The sequence below is a fragment of the Danio rerio genome, chromosome 5 (genome assembly GCF_052040795.2).
Source record: "Danio rerio strain M-AB ecotype USA chromosome 5, GRCz13ab, whole genome shotgun sequence".
Lineage (NCBI taxonomy): Eukaryota > Metazoa > Chordata > Actinopteri > Cypriniformes > Danionidae > Danio > Danio rerio.
Genome location: NC_141025.1, coordinates 56326007 through 56346101, shown reverse-complemented (window position 1 = coordinate 56346101; position 20095 = coordinate 56326007). Strand labels below are relative to the sequence as shown.

The 20095-nt window shown below is 33.9% G+C and overlaps 1 protein-coding gene and 1 long non-coding RNA gene across 9 annotated transcripts in view; one reads left to right on the top strand and one right to left on the bottom strand.

The window, feature by feature from the left end:
- Nucleotides 1-14826, bottom strand: part of msh3 (mutS homolog 3 (E. coli)) — a 186574-nt gene extending 171748 nt beyond the window's left edge. For 4 of the 8 annotated variants that reach the window (XR_015490413.1, XM_087252484.1, XM_087252482.1 and 1 more), the window contains exons 1-4: nucleotides 14515-14826; nucleotides 9171-9273; nucleotides 6292-6503; nucleotides 4056-4253 (exon numbers count right to left, since the gene is read on the bottom strand). Coding sequence is in view for 7 of the 8 variants with exons in the window: in XM_087252484.1 (XP_087108610.1) it covers nucleotides 4056-4253; nucleotides 6292-6503; nucleotides 9171-9273; nucleotides 14515-14670 (669 nt within the window). In the remaining variant the exon portion in view is untranslated. 8 annotated transcript variants of the gene reach the window in all.
- LOC147844387 (uncharacterized) lies at nucleotides 13933-18588 on the top strand. Its single transcript, XR_015491775.1, has 3 exons — nucleotides 13933-14044; nucleotides 14184-14387; nucleotides 18244-18588. It is a non-coding gene; the product is annotated as an uncharacterized LOC147844387 (long non-coding RNA).
- The last annotated feature ends 1507 nt before the right edge of the window (nucleotides 18589-20095 follow it).

The window sequence follows — 20095 nt, the reverse complement described above, 5'->3', positions numbered from 1 at the left end:
AAACCATTTATTATAGTCAAACCAACTGTTATAGTTTAGTCTAAAGCACAAATTTGCTTTGAAGTCAAACCAAAGTAATTCAATTAATTCATGGTCTATACAACAATATTTTACCTTTGAGTCAATGTTTTTTTTTTCCTGAGCAGAATTATTAAGTTGATTAATCTTAAAACTAGGGGTGTAACAGATCACAGGTGATCCGTTACTCATACGGATCACAACCCACAATTCGGAACACACATGACCAGCGGATTAAATTATTTTTTTACTCATATAATAATCACAAGTTTGTAATGATTACAGAGATTTCCTCTCATTTTTAAAGGTGTTTTCTGTCATTACTTGTTTAGCCTGCATTAATGCATTCAGTGTAAGCTGCATGATTAATCATTAAAAGATCAGAATCTCACAAACATTGCAACATAACTTATAAATGTTTTGTAAATGTTTATTAATCCTTCGAATCGCTGCATGTGATGTGAAAAACACAAAGATCAAGAAAGAGATTCAGGGTTTAGTCTTTTGAGTTGGTACAGTCAAATAACACAGAAGTACAGGAAAAACTTTAGGGGTTTATTTATAATAAAATTACAGGTTCTAAGTTCTGTTTGTTGAAACCAAAAGTGTCTTGCAGTGCTGTTTTTTCAATAAATGGAAAGCAGATTACATTTGTCTCCTGCTCTTTTTGGCTAATCTGGAAAATGGTCCAATCCATGACTAAAAAACCATGATGTGATCTCGAACCGTGAGATTTGACATCCGTTACACCACTTCTTAAAGCACATTTTTCAATTTTAATCCAGCCAAAACTCTAATTAGAGGATAATTTATACATTTAGCTGTAACGGGTTACAGTACTTTTTAAGCTGTTCCAAATCAATATTATACATCAATCTAAAGTTTTAAAAAATAGTTTTCCACTTTATTTACTTCTCTACTTTATTTAATAGTAACACTTTATTTTGATGGTTCATTTAAGTATTAGTTGACTGTCTGATTAATATCTGTTGATGCTGCTCCTTCAACAGACATTTAAATGTGTGAATGTGAGAGTATATGGGTTTTTCCTATTACTGAGTTGCAGCTGGGAGGGCATTGGCTGCATAAAACATCTGGAATAATTTGCGGTTCATTCTGCTTTGGTGACCCCTGATAAATAAAGGGACTAAGCCAAAGGAAAATTAATAAATGAAAGTGCTTTTGCTGCTATCAGTAAAGTTATACTCAGTGGTGTAAAGTAACTAACTACAAATACTCAAATTACTGTAATTAATTACTTTTTCTCAGAAATTGTAATTTACTGAGTAGTTTTAAAAATGTGTGATTTTACTCTCACTTGAGTACATTTTTAGTGCAGTATCTGTACTTTTACTCTCACTTCTTTCCTTCAACCTGCTTAATTTTTTCTTGTCTATGGGAATTAGAAAAATCAGTCCTGTAATTCCTGTCCAATCAAATCATACATACAGTAGAAGGTAAATTGCATCATAATGAACTACTTTAAGATGTGCACTTTACATTGCAGCAAACTGTTTGGAAGCATATAGTGTCCAAGAAGATGTTCAAAATCTTTACACGCATTGACCCAGAGACTGTTTAGATCAGGGATGCCCAAACGCAGGCTGTTTCACGAGAACACAAGGACGCAAGACCGCTGAAGAACACATATTGAGAAACAGCCACAGTCCTGGAGGGCCGATGTCCTGCAGATTTTAGCTCCAACTTGCCTCAACACACCTGCACTGATGTTTCTAGAAAGCCTAGTATGAGATTAATTAGCTAGCCCAGGTGCGTCTAATTGGGATTGGAACTAAACTTTGCAGGACACCAGCCCTCCAGGACCGAGTATGGGCACCCCTGGTTTAGATGCATGTCACTGATGAGAAGATGATGGATATTTACTGTATGATGACCGAAATGGCCTTAAACACCCAGCAGGCACAAGACGTCAACATGCTAACGTTGAGAAGACGCTGCATTTTGTTTGGAAATGAAAATCAGTTTTACATTAGAACTCAACGTCAGCCAGATGTCACAGTCCAACGTTCAACCTAAAACCAACCAAATATCAACGTCTAATGATGTTACAGCTTGACGTTGTGTCCACGTTACCACCATGACTTCTATCAGACGTTGAATTTTGGTTGCCATAACTGATGAACTAATGTCAGTATTTGACGTCAATAGGATGTTGGTTTTAAGATGTTGACTCATTGGATTTTGGTCACTTTCTAACAACCTAAAATCAACCAATTATCAACATTTTTTGATGTCATTATTGGACATCAAAATAGTGTTGTCCTTAAACACTGGCTAGACATTGAATTTTGGTCACCTGACATCACAACCTAAATCTAACCTAATACTAGCATCTTATGACATTGTGTGCCTGCTGGGCAAAAACTAAATGCACTATAGAATGTTAGGCTTACACACACACACATCCACAAATTATATGTAAATGCATCAACTTTTTAGAGCATAATAATCACTACTCATGAGTACTTTTAAAAGGGCTACTTTTTATTCCTACTTTTTTTTACAACAGGTACTTTTACTCTACTCACACTTCATTCTTAGGCAAGTAATGGTATTTTACTTAAGTATGCTTTTTCAGTACTCTTTCCACCACTGGTTATACTATAGCTTTACTATGACTATAGCTTTTTCCGGATCACGTACTTAGTTCTTTATGAATTTGCAGACCTTTTATATTCACAAATATAAATATGTATATTACACATTGCATGCAAAGTAATATTTTTTAAAAAGGTGTAATGGGGCTCTCTTATGGCCCGTTTCCACTGAGTGGTACGGTTTGGTGCGCTTTTATGGCCGTTTCCACTGTCAAAAATCGTACCAAACCAAACCGTACCATACCACTTTTTCGGCACCCTTTCGAAAGGGTACCAAAAGGCGGAGCTACACATGCAGCTGAACGCTTATTGGTCACAGGGATACGTCACAAGCACGTGGAGCTAGACAGAATGAAAACAAAGGAACCACCATATTTTTTTAAATACAAAACCGAGACATTACATGAAAATACTATATGCATATAATATTGAGCCATGGATGACCCGGGTTCAAACAAACCTTGTCGTCATCTTGATGAACAGACACAAAGACAAGAAGAAAAATCTGCTGTGTCCTGTTGTTGTTTTACGAGCCCGTTTAAAAGTGTGAGCGGTTTTCGCTTTCCTCCAGAAGCTTGATCGCGTCTAACGTTATATTTGACAAACTTCTTGAGATGATGATAATAACGTGTGTGTGATTATGGAAGTGTCTCCGTCATCTGATCCATTCAGAAAGAAAAGGACAGGTGCAAAAGTGAAGCGCGGAAAAAAAAGGAGAAGCCCGACAAAACACAGGAGCAAAATTGTTTTGGCAACCTGAATCTTGAAAAACTGCCATGTTTATCTTTGCCTTCTGGACTGTTATGAACTGGGAATGACAAAATTACTCTCTAACAGAGCTTACATGTGCTGGTGAAGAATACAGACACAGATGAATGGTTTGTGCTGACTGTGGGCTATATTGCATGTGTTTCTGAACTCAAATAAGTGCTAAATGTATGATGTGTGTAGTTTTTCTGTAATTAATAATATATCGGAGACTGTAAGGGGTTGTTTGTGTATATATTTGTTGCATTTATATTATTATTTTATATAATTACAAACGTAAGGCTATTTTGCACTGTCATTGATCTTCAGTTTTAATCAAATCATATTCATAGAAAAGTAAGCAATAAACATATATAAACCAGTATTTGTGTATAAAGCATTTGTTTTGTGAGAAGTGCTTCTCATATAATATGTAAACGACCCGTACAGCTTTACTGTATAGACATTTATTCAAGCGAGCATGACGTCGACTTAAACTTTCTTTCGCAAACCACACCCACCAAAAGGGTACCCTTTGTTGTGGAAACGCAAGCCTGATAAAGGTGACCCGTACCGACCCAAACCGTACTGTAATGTACCACTCAGTGAAAACGAGTCATAAATCGCCTCGATGGATCACCCAATATCTGCTATTTGTGATCTAGTTCTTACCTCTGCATCCTCGCCGAAGAACCTGTATTTATACCCACACTCGACGCAAAGCACTGTGTCCACATGCTGCTTTTTTATCTCCATGTACTGTTCTTCTAGAGGAGTGTAAATGGTCTTGGTTCTCCTGTTGGAAACAGAAGGCTCTTCTAAACTTTTCCTGTTTCCAGTATTCTTAGCGTACTGACTAAAGGAGAACTCCTGTAAACAGAAAGAGGAAAAAACATCACGTTTAAATAGACATTGTGGCAAAGAGCAATTAATTGCATTCACGCCAAGCAATTTTGTGTTTAACAGACATATAATTGACATCTAAACAGACACTTTGACTAAAACAAGGCTAAATATGGACAGTACTAGGAAGTCTAATAATAGTCCAAAATTAAGACATTTGTAGTCACATTTATTTCTCTTTATTTGATGACTGGTGATTTATTGACTGTTGATTTGACTAGGTTTCTATAAAGAAAAAAGAACAATTCTAGCTGGGTTAGGGTCACCCAACATTTTCAGCAGTACAAATACTAAAAGTATTTTTCCCATAGTGTCATTAAAATATCTTAAAGAATCATTAGCCATGAAATGACCCAACCAGATTCAAGATCAAGTATTTAATGCTGTGGTCTCAAACATAATTCCTGGAGGGCCACAGCTCTGCATAGTTTAGCTCCAACTACCTCCAACTCACACCTGCTTAATGGTCTCTAGTATTCTTGATCACCGTGATTAGCTGAGTCAGCTGTGTTTGATGAACGTTGAAGCAAAACTGTGCAGAGCAGCGGCCCTTCAGGAATCCAGTTTGAAACCTATGATTTAATGAGGGATAGAACTACAATCCCATAATGCAGTCTGAATTACACAATCTAATTCAAATCAATGGATAAACATGAAACCTTTCATCTCAAGTTGCTTCATTTGCAGTGCTTTATAAGAGTGGGTGAAGCTAAATATCTATTTTTTTCTGCACAGCAGCATGGATAATCTAGTATGTCTTTACAATTTAAGTTTATTGAATATGAAGGTTTTTTTTTTTTAAATATGTAGGGTTCAACAAAGACTGAATTTACAGGTTTCTCAGCTATTTTACAAAACCACTTTCTCTATGGAGAAAATAAATTTTTACTTTCGGCGATGAATATTTAGATTTCCAAAAGTCAAATAAATGTTGTTAAATTATCAGAATGACCATATTTTATTCATAACCATTCTTTCTTTTTTCATTCATTCATTCATGGAGTAATTAAATTAAATTAAATTAAATTAAATTAAATTAAATTAAATTAAATTAAATTAAATTAAATTAAATTAAATTAAATTAAATTAAATTAAATTAAATTAAATTAACAACACAGCAATAACATCAAATGTAGCACATTGGTTTTACAGCTTATTACATTTGAAACATTCCAACATCTTTTTGCCACTCATGCACACATGTAAAAATAAATACAGGTCATGACTGAACAAGTGGTCTCCAAAATGTTTCTAAAAAAGGACTTGCTGTGATCCAAACATAGAGCCCACCTATCTCATTAAATAAGGTAAATGTTAAAATCAAACATTGAATAAATGAATCCGATGTTTTTATCCACCCTGTGGTGATTTTGAGCCTTAATTCGTCCAAAATTTTCTCTATGTTTAAACAAATAAAATGATTGTTGGTGACAAATCTATGAACCACCAATTTTGACTAGTTAAAAGAAAGGTTCGGCCAATCACAATGTTCATTACAGTTTTTGTTGGCAAAACGACTCGAATAGAGAATATGATTTAACTCTATGCCCACGTTAATGTTGACAGTGCTATTTTTGCTATATTTTTAAGTGAATTAAATTATTGGTGAGGATATTCTTTAGTCGTTGGATATTGGTGGAGACATGTCCCCTCCTTCTATGCTAAATCTACACCCCTGCTGGGCAAACTGACTCCCCTTTTGTTATGTTTGTGGCTGTTTTTCCTCATTGACTTCCATTATAATGACATTTTTTGATTGCAAAGCTATGACACCGTATACTCATGCATTCTTGATAGCTGGTGGTTTTCTCTGTTGGGAAAATTTGTAATCTTTCTGTTGTTATTGTTGGCATTGTTATTTTTGGCGGTCATGTGCTGAAAACTTTGGAAACCACTGGTGTAGATAAATCAAGCAGTTTTTCATGCAATCTACAGTCAAATAAAAGGATGTTTCAAACAAAAAAGATACTTTCTGAAACTAATATATCAGTTTTAAAAATCAAACCTGTTTAATCTTAATGGGCTCTTCTTTGAACTCTTCAACCATTTCGTTATGGATAATAACATTGTGTTGCTGTGAGGCAGAACTTTCAGCTTTTCCCGAATGTGAAGGCTCCAACTCCATCACTGAATCTGAGCTCCCTGGGCAGCTGAAGTCTTTAAGTCTGGTCAGGGTGGCATGGCTGATACTGACTTTAGAGGACACAGTCTTACCTACTGCACATAAAAGGGAAAGTAAAGCTTTCAGTACATCTTATGATAATCATGTAATGTACTTGTGTTTTTTATGCATTATGCATAAAACATGTCATGGCACAACATACTTGACAATATTGCTAATAGTTTAACAAATATGCAGTATTACAAGGCACATCAAATATGGTCCATTCTCAAGGTCAAAGATTTACGCTTTCATGCTTAGTAATAATAATGACGTCAAAATAAAACACATTGTTTAATTTAAAAAGCTCTATATAAAACCTTTTAAAAATTTCAGTCAGAACAAAGTGCAACTGTATGCAACTACTATACATGTATTATTCAGAATAATTCTGATAAGTTACTTAATCAAAATGCAGAATATTTCTAATCGAGTTTCACCATTGCCCTGTTAAATTTAATTGCTCTACGAGATCAGTATTTCGTGAATCTAGGGCTGGGCCAATAAACAATATTGTATTAAATTGCGATAAATTTTATTTCAATAACAATGATAAGCTCTGGTCATTTTTACTCGATATTGATCTAAGAGCTAATCACAGAGCAGCAGTATGCGATAACAAATAACCAATTAGTATGAAGTCAAAGGATCATTTCCTACCGCACTTTGCTAACAAACTCGACAAGACAACAAAAAGAAGGAAATTATAAGCGGAAGCCTTGACGAAAGTTAACTAACCTTGAGCTATTATCCAAATATGATGAAATTATTGACAAAACAAGGCAGCACAAATTCGGTTAGATGGAAGTGGTTCAAGGAACAGATTTAAACGATCTGTAATGTCAATGGTTTGTGAAAAAAGAAACAAATCTGGCAACACAACCAGCATATTCAATCACAAAAAAAAAAAAAAAAAAATCACCCCAAAAAACAAAACAAAAAAAACTTGTTTAACAATTTGTGTGGACTTGCTGAAGAGAGAGAGAATTCTGAGTTTTTTGCCATTTCAGCTTCTTTAGCTATGTCATGGAAAAAATAAATAAATAAATAAATAAATAGACAAAAGAAAAAAAAAACAGATCAAGTTTACCACATTTTATAAATACCACTTTTCTATAGTTATAGTTAACAATAAGAAGTCACCAACAGCAATAAATAACATACAACGTAAATACATAAATATTAATAATACTAGTAGTGATAATATATAAGATAAAAATCTAAAACAGTTTTTAAGGTTTACTTTTGATTAAAAAAAAATGTAAATTTTAGAAGGATTCACATTAAAAATATTTCAATTAAAGTCTATGCAGATAAAAATTGTTGTCTAATAACATTAAAAATAGGGCCTTCCACAATAATATGTTTAACGGTATGGTTTGTGGACTTGCTGGATGTTGTACTGTATATGTTTAATTGTTTATGTTTTACACATTTAATTTACCCCTTAATGCCAGATTAGGCTTTTTAAATGTATTGTACTTGTTTGTTTAATTTAAAGCCAAAATGTGATCTGTTTTTCCTAATAAACAATATTTTAAATTGTAATTTATTGAACCACCTCATTTTTGTTGCATCAGTCATTGTTGGGATAATATCTTTTGAAGTTTATTGTTATTGTTCAATATGGAAAAAGACGACTGAGTTTGCATTTTTTCCATATCGCCCAGCCCTACGTGTATCACACTTCTACAATCCTAACCATTTTTTTTTTTTTATGTTTCAACTTTACTGTTTAGTTGAAAATGTTTATGAATTTACATCTGGTTTCACTCATTTTGGAAAGGTACATTACATTTAATAATTTAGCAAACACTATGCTATGTCTCGACTAACCAGTTTTCCTTTGAAATTCGTAATATTTGTGTATAGTGAGGAGTCCAATTTTGCTGCATGTAACAGTGTTGTGAAAAAAAGGCTCTTTATCATATTAGAGATGTATCAAATTTTAACTCATTTTCATTTTGTCTTAACAAGAGACTGATATAAAGAAGCTTTATTTTTATGATTTGTGTCGTTGTGTCAGACTGCACACCTAGCATAGTAGGCTGTCTTATATGGTGAATATGATACACACATAGTATACATATGTATATGCAAAATCGGGAATTACCACCACAAAATGTCATTTTTAACGCAAAAAAAATCACAAACCGTGAAAAACTAGGGAGTCTGCTTAGTACAATATGCTGTGGCGATCCCTGATAAATAAGGTACTGAGGCAAAGGAAATTGGACTAGAGAAATTAAGAACTACAACAACACGAAAACCTCTAAAATGAACATTAGATGTAGTGTTACATGGACATCGGAAAAATAAGACCTGTGCAAAATATTTAAGACCTAAGAACAGCGAATTTAAGACTTTTTAAGGCCTTAAATTTCGATTTTTAAATTTGAGACTTTTTAAGACCCTGCGGAAACCCTCAAAATGAATGAATAAACTCACATATCTAGTTATACTAAGTCTTCTGAGATCTGCATAAATAAGCTGCTTTAAAATAAACAGTGCAATGGAATTACACAAACAAACCATCTGAAAACAACAAAAAAGCGAACGAAAGGAATGAGTTGTGCTGTATGAAGCATTTTCATTTTGCACCAAAGTTTCCACTTACAGTATGTCATGAGTATGTGAATTGTAGTACATTGCTATTTTGCATATTAAATTTGAATGAATATTGCTACACATACGCTTCTATAGTGTAGCATGTGTGTGCTTACAGGTGCTGGGGGTCACTGTGAGCTCCTCATCCTTCTCCTGCTCCACGCTGACCGAGAGTTTGGCTCGTTTATCTGTGGATGCTCCTCCATCAGACAACCTCTTCTAAAACAGAACAGGTTTACATTTCAGAAGGTGCCTGTTTTGAAACAGTTAGAGCTTCAGCATGAGATGAATATAGTGTTTTTGTCTTAAACTGTTGGCATGACTCTGAACTGAAGCACTAGAGGTGTTCAAGGGCTAGTTCAACCCAGAAAATTTACATTCTGTCATCATTTACTCAATCTTTACTTGGGACATTCAACCAGAAACTTATATTTTTTAAAAATGTGTCTTCCTCAAAAAAACAATCATAAAATTTAATGATAGAGTGCATCATTGATTTTTTTTTTTTTGTGTTTTAAAAATACAAACATATTAATCATAACAATGGGATGACATCAAGTACAATAGTAAATCAGTTTATTATTAATTTTTAATAATAAAATAAAATAAATAAAAATTAAAAAACAGTACAGAGGCAAATGATCAAATTAAACAATATTTACAAAGTCCTTATAAAATTTCACAGTTTTAACACTTTTTTTGCTATAAACATTTTGTAAATTAAGTAAATAATTAAATTAATTAAATAATTTAAGTCACAAATTCAGCAATTTAGGTAATGATGAAGAAAATTTACATTTGTGAACATAATATTTGCCCAATAAAATAAATATATTGCCTATAAATTCTATGTTATGTTTGTAATGAGAAAAAAAACAAATTACATCACATATGGAAAAATCAATGTTTAACTTAAATTTTGATGAAAAATAGACGGATAAATCAGACCAAAACAAATTAACATGTGGGCATTTGACAAAAAGATTATCAATTGATTCAATGCTTGAGTAACACACAATTTGAGCCAGGATTACCGAATTTAGAAACAATCTCATTCGTGTGGTAGATATTGTGAAACACTTTTAAATGTAATTCTTTAACTTTTTTGGGAACACACAATTTGTTAGGTAGGAGCCAAGCCTTTTTCCAATTAATTTTATCTATTAAAGAATTCCAAAGATATTTTCCCCTTGGAGTAATTCTTTTCTTTGACTGAAACACGTTCCTTATATTTTTAATATTACATTTTAGGTCAAAAATGCATTTGTCTTCAACTAAAAATTTTGGTTCTTTTTTAACAATTACTTCAAATGACGTGGCATTTCATTAAATGAACAAGGCCATTAGGTAAGGCTTTAATCACAGTATAGAATTCATTATGAATAACAGGGAAATTATATTTAACCATAAAATCACCATATGAATAGAAGTTCCTTTGTGAATCAAATAAATCACAAACATAAAATCTTTTTCATGCTAATTCTTATTAAAAACGATTTATTCTTTACTAAGATGCTTTCGTTGTAGAACGCATCCTTGATCACTGTCAGCTTCTCCATTAAATGATGTCACTTCCTTTGAGTCATAGCCTTGTGTATTACACACGTTTTATGTTAAATTTAATGCAAATGTGACAGGACTGACTGAAACATGGGGACAATCGTAAATTTACTTGTATTATATATTAGTAGTATTTATTTTTTGAATTTATTTATACAATTAAATAAATTATATATTATTTTCTAAATAAACAGTTTTTAGCATAACAAAATTATGAACCAAGCGGATCTGATTCAGACATTAGCAGATCAAGTGGTCTAGATTCAGAAGCTGCACAGCCAAACATAAACTCTGGTCAAAAAAAAAGCAACCAGCCAGGGTAACAAAACTTTTTCTTGGAGAAAGAAACATTTTAACACCCCTGAGTGAATGTGAGTGCACATTCAGAGAGTCAAGTTCCAACCCTCCAGACAACCTTCACACACCCCTGGAGTATTTCAGAAAGTTCATAACAGCAGAGATGTTCGAGTTACTGAAGGAACAAGCACATTTGTACAGTGCGCAACTATCTGGAACACAAAAGAATGTAAATACCACTGTTGAACTAGAAATATTGATTGGAACCGACAAATTATTCAGCATATGTTTTACACAGCAGATGCCCTTTTAACTGCAACCCAGTACTGGGAAACACCCATACACTCTTGCATTCCCACATACACACACGATAGGGCTAATTTAGTTATTCAATTCCCCTATATTGCATGTGTTTGGACAGTGGGGGAAACAGGAGGACCCGGAGGAAACCCACGGCAAAACGCGGAGAACATGCAAACTTCAAACAGGCACGCCAACTGACCCAGCCAGGGTTCGAACCAGCAACCTTCTTGCTGTGAGGGGACAGTGCTACCCACTACGCCATTGTGTCGCTTGGAGGAAGTTATTTATTTTTATTTAGTGCACTCATTTTCGGATAGTGTATAAAATACACAAACAACTATACCAAAAAAAAAAAAAAAAAAAGGTAGAATTTTAATGTTTCGAAAGAGTTGTAAAATATAATGGTCACAGTCATGGAGCTTTGAAATATGTTATGGAAAAGCAAATAAACAAAAACAAATTTTATGTAGCAAATAAAACTAACAAATGTATTTTTTTTAATTGTGAAAAACTGCCCAATGTGACATGTAGATGTAAAATTTATAATAAACGCCCAATGTCACATATGTAACATTACAGATCTTTCACGAAGAGGGGTTGCATTTCAAAACCAACTGCAGAAACATGTTATAAGTGGTCCATTTGGTCTGTATTATATGCCTCACAATTTTCCTATAACCTCCAAGGGCAGGGGTGTCGAATCCAGTTCCTGGAGGGTCACAACTCTGCACCGTTTAGTTCCAACCCTGCTCCAACACACCTACCAGTAGGTTTCAAACAAGCGTGAAGGACTCAATTACTTTGATCAGGTGTGTTTAATTAGGGTTAAAGCTAAACTGTGCAGGCCTACGGCCCTCCAACAACTTGATTTGACACCTGTGTCCTAGGGCCTGAGTGTCCACATACGTGGACAGTAGGCTTGCCACGATAGACGGTGTTGACGGTGATACCGGTTTTAAGACGCAACACCGGTGACATCACTTTTCCACCGTGACACCGTCCCCACATTTGTTTTTTCTAAGTATTCGTTTTTTTTTTTTTATTAAATATTTATTTGAATTAAATGGAAAATAGAAATCGTAATAATTTACTCATGACCAGAGCATGCACTATAATTAAAATCTGAACATAATGCGTCATATTTCATTTATCTCGTGAGAATAAATATGCAAGGCATACTCTCATTTTAAAAATCACGCGACCATCATCTCACAATGTTTAATAATGAATATCTTATTTTTATTGAAACAAGAATGTAGCAATGCCGCGCCATTGACAAGCCAACTGCAGAGAAACAAAGCAACCATCAAGGCAACTGAAGTGAGCACTTTTTCCGAATTCAGCTCTTCTTTTTTGCACTTTATGCGTTTCATGTATAAAAAATAAAAGATGAATACGCCTACAAGAGTGTAACCTGTGTGTGCGCGCGTGTTTTATCAGTGAGGCCGCTCTCTTTAAAAAACGAAAGTTGCTTCGTCTGTCTAGTAAACTGACACGCGTGTGGTGATTTTTTGCTCTGACGAGGAGCTTTTATTTAGCCTGTATTCTTTAGATTTTTTACATAATATTTAATTTCTTAACATTTCTTTTTTTCATTTATAGTTTATATATAAAACGAGTGCTAGCTTGTTTAGTTGTGATCCAAAAAATATCTTTGCGTGTGCGCAACAAGCTGCTCATCTGAGAGTGTGTTCAGCACTATGGGGAACATATAGTGAGCCCCACAAAATCCCATCTTAAGCCAAAGATGGTCAACATATTGGCCAGGATTCCTGGCAAAGAACATGTAAACCTCACTGTTAATAAATGCTAATTTACAGTGTTTTATTTATCTATTTTTTTAAAGACTGTGTCGACCTGTCATTTTTGTAATGTAATTTTGAAAGTTTTTCTTTTATATTCGTTTCTTGTTTAATCTTATTAAACTCTGAGCAATTAAATTATTTACCTTTCTATTTTATTTTCTTATTCGTTTTAAAAACATTGTAACATTCATCACATTCGTCCATTCAAACAATTGACGCCGAATTGGCAACTGCTGCAAAACTGAAAGTTAAAGTATTATACGCACGCATTTATAAGCTATTTAAAAGCAGAAAGAACAGAGGAAACCCCCACCCCCACGGTGATACCGGTATTACCGGTGTTGTCACATGTCGATTAACCGGTGGTGAAATTTCCTCATCGTCACAACCCTAGACTGGACAGCACATTTTTAAAAAACTTTGAATGTTTTATATTTTGTTACAGACGGTATCATCCTGCAGCATTTTGCAGCATATGAAATGTTCCAAACCCTACTTTTAAAAATTTGTTTTTACTCTCTGATAGTCAAAGCAAGTTCAAAAAATGTTAAATATGCACAAAAAAAATCCTGGGGAAAAAGTTTTTATGTAAATTTGGACCACGAGTCCACATATATGGACATCATTTTTCTATAAAAGTACATCATATCAAAAGATGATACTTAGATTTTTATTCTAATTAGGTCCCAATAAGCCCAAATAGCAAAGAGAAATAAAAAATGCATGTTAAAAAAAACACCTTGGGCCTTAAGAAAGGACAAATCGGTCTGGGTTCTTATGGGTTAAAGCAGTGGTCACCAAACTTGTTCCTGGAGGGCCGGTGTGCAGCAGGTTTTAGCTCCAACCCTAATCAAACACACCTGAACAAGCTAATCAAGGTCTTACTAGGTATACTTGAAACATCCAGGCAGGTGTGTTGAGGCAAGATGGAGCTAAACCCTGCAGGGACACCGGCCCTCCCGGACCAGGATTGGTGACCCCTGGGTTAAAGGTTCAATTGGGCTGAGGACAAGTACAATGACAAGGTTTGTACATTTTTAAAGAAAAAAAATCAAAGAACCGACATTCATTTACAGAACCACTCACATGAATCAACCATCAGTTCATTTTAGACATTTTTTTGGGATAAAAAAATTATTCACTATATTTATGTCTTTATTTCAGGGACAGATCATGTACGTTTCTGGTAGAATGCCCCACTAAGGAGTCATTTCGTTAAACAATCTTTTCAACATGTTGTGAACAAGGCGGGAAACCTGTAACATTTGTTGACTAACTTACAATAGTATTTGTTATTGTAACTTTGGAAGTCAAGAGTTACAGGTATTCAGCATTCAAGAAACTAAAAAAGGTTTGGAACCACTTGAGGTGAGTGAATACTGTCAATCTTATTTTTTTGTGGTGAACTATCCCTTGCAGTCTATATCTCCACATAAATAAGTTGTCTGTGTCTATTACTGCTCTCTTTGTCTCTCTCTGTCTCTCTCTCTCTTACCTTCCCTCTGCCCTCATGGCGTCGGTCTTGACAGTTAATCTGCTCAGTTGGTTGAGCCCGATCGCTTGCATTAGTGAAGAACCTGCTGATAGTGGTCTGAGTGCTGGATTTCTTGGAGGATTTGGAGGCAGACACGCGTCTGACAGCTGTGTGCATTTTACTACATTAACGATATCAGATCTTTACCGTTTGGTCTGCAACAGGAGCTTGTTTGAAAACCGGCCAAAACTCTTATGATTAAAAATAGTCTCCAAGAGAGACTACAGCTTTGCTGCAGCTGATCGGGTTGGCGCGTTGATGACGTATGCACTGTGTTGCACACGCGGATTCTCAAATGTACTGCAGGTGGTGAAAGATGCGCTACATTTTACGCAGTCACTGCTGTAGTATATAGGTATACACACTAAATATCGCAAACGGACCCTGACCATGCGTCAATAGTGCCGCCACATTTGTACAGTGCTCCCAGGACACAAGTCATTTAATCAAACTCAAGACAGTGTGCCAATGTGAAGATGCTAGACTTCAATGGTGTGGGTGTAGTGACGAGCAAACAAAGAACACAAAGTCGTTTTATATATATGTAAAGTCGTATATATATATGTATATAATATATGTATATAATCTCCGTTATAAACGACTCGTTCACAAAGTGAACGAGTCGTTTATAACGGAGATATATATATATATATATATATATATATATATATATATATATATATATATATATATATATATATATATATATATATATAGCATAAAGGGGCTAATAATTTTGACCTTAAAATTGTGTTTTAAAAAACTAAAAACTGCTTATATTATAGCCAAAATAAAACAAATAAGATTTTCTCCAGAAGAAAAAATATTATCAGACATGCTGTGAAAATGTCATTGCTCTGTAAAAAAAAAAAACTGTTACGAAATATTTTAAAAAGAAAAAAATCAAATGGGGCTAATAATTCTGACTTCAACTGTGTGTATAAATATATCTCTGGCTCTGGATGGCTTAGTCCTCCACTGCACCTGGTCCCCTATTCATTTCAAAGGAGCGTTACCCTGTACTAAAATGGCGGCTCTACACAAGGTAGGCGATATTTAATGTAGGAGGAGGCGCTCTGTAGAGGGAGATAGCGGCGTTAGATACGCGCAGACAGTGACCCAAGACATTGACATAATTATTCATTTAAATATTCATTGATTTTCTTGTCGGCTTAGTCCCTTTATTAATCCGGGGTCGCCACAGCGGAATGAACCGCCCCATTTAAATATGTAACTGAATTTAATTTTAACTATTAATTATTAAATTATAAATCGAAAACTATACAGTATAAATCTCCGTATTTTATGGTTTAATAACGTTGTAGTATATATAGAATTTTTTCATGTGTGGGGTATTTAAAAGAAACAAAAACTAAATTCATCACAGTGACATAAAAATGTAATAATTTTATTATCTACTGTAACTCAGAATATTGCCATAACTTTTCTCCCCGTTAAACATTTTTTTTTAAACAAGAATAAATCTTTCTTTTTTGTAATTGGTGTTGATAGAGAAATATTACATTTATTTTCTTTATTTGAAGACTTTGGGAATTTGTTAACTTACGAACAATGTATAAAAATTAATCAATTTCCTACATCATATAAGAAATTTAACATTATTGTAAAAACTATTCCAAAATAATAAAAACATCTAACAAAATTTCATATATAAATAAAGGACCATAGAACCCTCCTTATGATTAGAAGGTATTATTATATGTGATAAGAAATGCAACAACAAACATATTCTTCGAATTCTCCAACAAAAAAATCGAATCGCTCCAAGAGGGAAATCATATTAGTGAGAATTAATACAAGATATTGATTGTAAGAGAATATAGCTTCTCCAATGGAAATATATAATCCCAAAACAAGCAAAGGAAATTCATTTTAAAATTACACACAAAATATACCCGGTCAATATCTTAAAATTGACTGATATTGCAGATACTTGTTCTTCATGTCAGGAAAGTGAGGAAACTGTGACTCACAAGTAAAATCTCAGGATTTACGTAATTATTTAAATAAATCATCAATCAATGAAACAACTCCTTAAATTGAAAGATATTGTTTGTTAATATTCTAGTTCCTAAATTAAAAACGAAAAAAAAAAAAAAAAAAAAAATATATATATATATATATATATATATATATATATATATATATATATATATATATATATATATATATATAATTCTCTCTTCTCATTTGCCATATTTTCATTAAAGTTGATTCCTTGCTTAAAGCTATACGTTTATCTTACAACAAAAAAAATGTAACTTGTGAAAAATATAATGCGTCCAGTCGGTTAGTCTTCGATGCTTCCCCTTTCTTTATTTTGTTCTTTTTTTTTCTTTCTATTTCTTATTTTTACTTATTGCACTTAACACTTTTAACTGTATTCCAGTTGTAATTGTGTTTTGCTCCTTTATTTCTGACAGTCTTGCTCAGTCTGATTGATAACTGAACAAGACACTCAGAAATAAAGGTACAAAAGCTGTCACTGTCACTTTTGTACAGGTGAGGCTTAGTACCTTTAGGGTACACTTCTGTACCTTTAAGTTACTGTGAGGTATGCACTTGTATTTTTTAAATTTTAAATTGGACCTTTAAGGACCTGTTATGAACAAAAATGTAAGTTTTGAAAATGTACCACGCCAGTGACACAATTTGTAGCTTTATTTCTGACAGTGTGTGCACACATTAACCAACTGCATGGAAACCATAACAAGTCCCCTTATTTGACATTCCTGTATTTTGCAATTGCATTCAGTGCGCTTTTGAGAGATTTTTTTGTCCCATAAAGCAAAAGTTAAATAGGTAACAAGTACTTCTCGAATTTCCTTGGCTTTATCTGAAATCTGGTTAGATATTAAAATCCCTTAACCATTGTTGAGTATTTATGAAGGCAATAATTTAGCAGCACCTGCAGGAGTCAAATTTCACTGATGATAGGTGGACTATTGTAATGATAAATAATAATGCTAATATAATAACGTGTTCTACTGGCTTTATAAAAATCAATATACAGGTATACATATACAACTGAAGTCAGAATTATTAGCCCCCCTGTATATTTTTTCCTCAATCTCTAACAGAGAGATTTTTTTAACACAAGTTGTTAAACATAAGTTTTAATAACCAATTTCTAATAACTGAAATACTTTCTTTTAATGACAGTACATATTATTTTACTGCAGATTTTTCTAGAAAGTATTCCGTATTAAGATTTGACTAAATACTACTAGTAGTGCAGCTTAAAGTGTAACTTAAAGGCTTAACTAGGCAGGTTTGGGTAAGTAGGCAAATCATTGTATAATATTTGTTTTGTAAACTCACAAAAAAAATGCTGAAGGGAGTTAATAATATTGACCCTAAAATGTTTTTTTTTTATATTATCATTATTAATATGCTTTTATTCTAGCTGAAATAAAACAAATACGACTTTCTCCAGAAGAAAAAATATTATCAGACATGCTGTGAAAATGTCCTTGCTCTGTTAAACATCATTTCGAAAATATTTAAAAAAAAAAAAAAATTCACAGGAGATGTAATAATTTTTACTTTAACTCTTATATTTTGGGTGTTGAAATGAGGGAGCTTGTTATTTTTAACTAAATGTAACCGGTGCGTAAATAATGTCTTGCCCTTTGCTTGACCATCCATGCTTTTGTTATGCCTAAACAGTACACCATCGACTTCCTCAGGAGGAGAGCTGGCATCGGCTGGGAGAGGGACATGTTGGCGTGTCGGTGTGCTTTGGCAATATGAGTCCCAGTGGAAAGATGATGTGATCACAGCCCTGAAAGAGGAAATGTCAGCTGATCCAGATGTCACACACAGACTTTATTGCCTGAAGAGTGACTTCATAAGAAGGATCAGATACAGCAACTAAGGAACATGTTTGTTAGTACTCGCTCTGCTTTGTCACATTACACTTAAAATGATTTACAGTTCACTGTAACAGATAAGGGTGACACGTTGAATATGACAAAAAAAAGTGATGAATAAAGGATCCACGCCGAAGGACAATGAATGAATGAATGTATGTGACGAATAAGGGGATTGTAGATATATAGCTTACCTGGGTCATCAGTATCCTTGGTGTATGATGGTTTTTATCAGCCTTCTGCACCAATTTCTTTATTTATCACATTTATATATAAGGGCTGCACGGTGGCGCAGTGGGTGGCATGTTCGCCTCACAGCAAGAAGGTTGCTGGTTCGAGCCTCAGCTGGGTCAGTTGGCTTTCTTTGTGGAGTTTGCATGTTCTCCCTGTGTTCGCATGGGTTTCCTCCGGGTGTTCCGGTTTCCAAAACATGTGGTACAGGTGAACTGGGAATGGTAAAATTGACCATAGTGTATGAGTGTGTGTGAATGTATGTATGGTTGTTTCCCAGAGATGGGTTGCGGCTGGAAGGGCATTCGCTGTGTAAAAAAATATGCTGGATAAGTTGCCGGTTCATTCTGCTGTGGCAACCCCAGATTAATAAAGGGACTAAGCCGAACATGAATGAATTTATATATCATATTTATGCAGTATTCCAAGACATTTTGTAGTATAAATTATGGAAGTTACATTGACACTGAAAAGTCTAAAATGAGCACCTTTTAAAAGGACACTCTAATCCTTTAGAAATAGACTCATTTTACAAGTCACCTATAGAGTTAAATAGTTGAGTTTTTTTCATTTTAGAATCAATTTTAGCCAATATCCAGATTTAAATGAGCACTTTTAGCTTAAATTAGCATTTATCATTAAATCAGATATGACCATTTGCATCTCACTTAAAAGTGAAGAGAGAGTGTTGTTAATTTTTCTCATTTAAAGCTTCTCTGTAATTACTAAAAGTGATGGAAAAGAAAAACTTTATATTTTCTAGGCCAAAAGTGTAGTGTAGAAACTATATTCTCATTCCCCTGTAATAATTTGCTTCCATATCATGTCTGCAGCATGTCTGTTTATGCTGATTGTAACTGGTGGTGCCATATAAACTGCTTAAAACTTGGTGCAAATATAGGATTTGGTGCTGGGGACTAGTATATATGCAGAGCTAGTGTTTTTCAGCCAATGATAAACTTCCGGTGAAGGATTAATGTGACTATTTTCAATTTCATAAAGATTATAAAGTTTATTACTGCATTGATGTTATAATGTAATAACAGTACATTCTGTTAAATCGACTTAAGCATTTATTTAGTTGTTCAAGCGTGAAACGAGATGAAAGACAACCACTAGCACCGTCAGGATCAGCAGGTGCTAAAAAAACATTAAAAATACTGTGGTAAAATAAATGTCTGTATATTGAAGACATGGTGCAGATCATTGTAATTTATTGCAGTGCTGTTTAGTGTGGTCTGAGACCCACTTTATATCTATCAGGCAGTGAAGATCACTGATTTTTTTTTTTTTAAAAATCAGACCTTAAAAATGACAATTTTTGTAATGGAAAGACAGTTCACCAGAAGCCCTAAAGCAGGCTGGATGAAATTAAAAGTCATATTTTCAGGCACCATGTAATATCATTGTCCATTGTA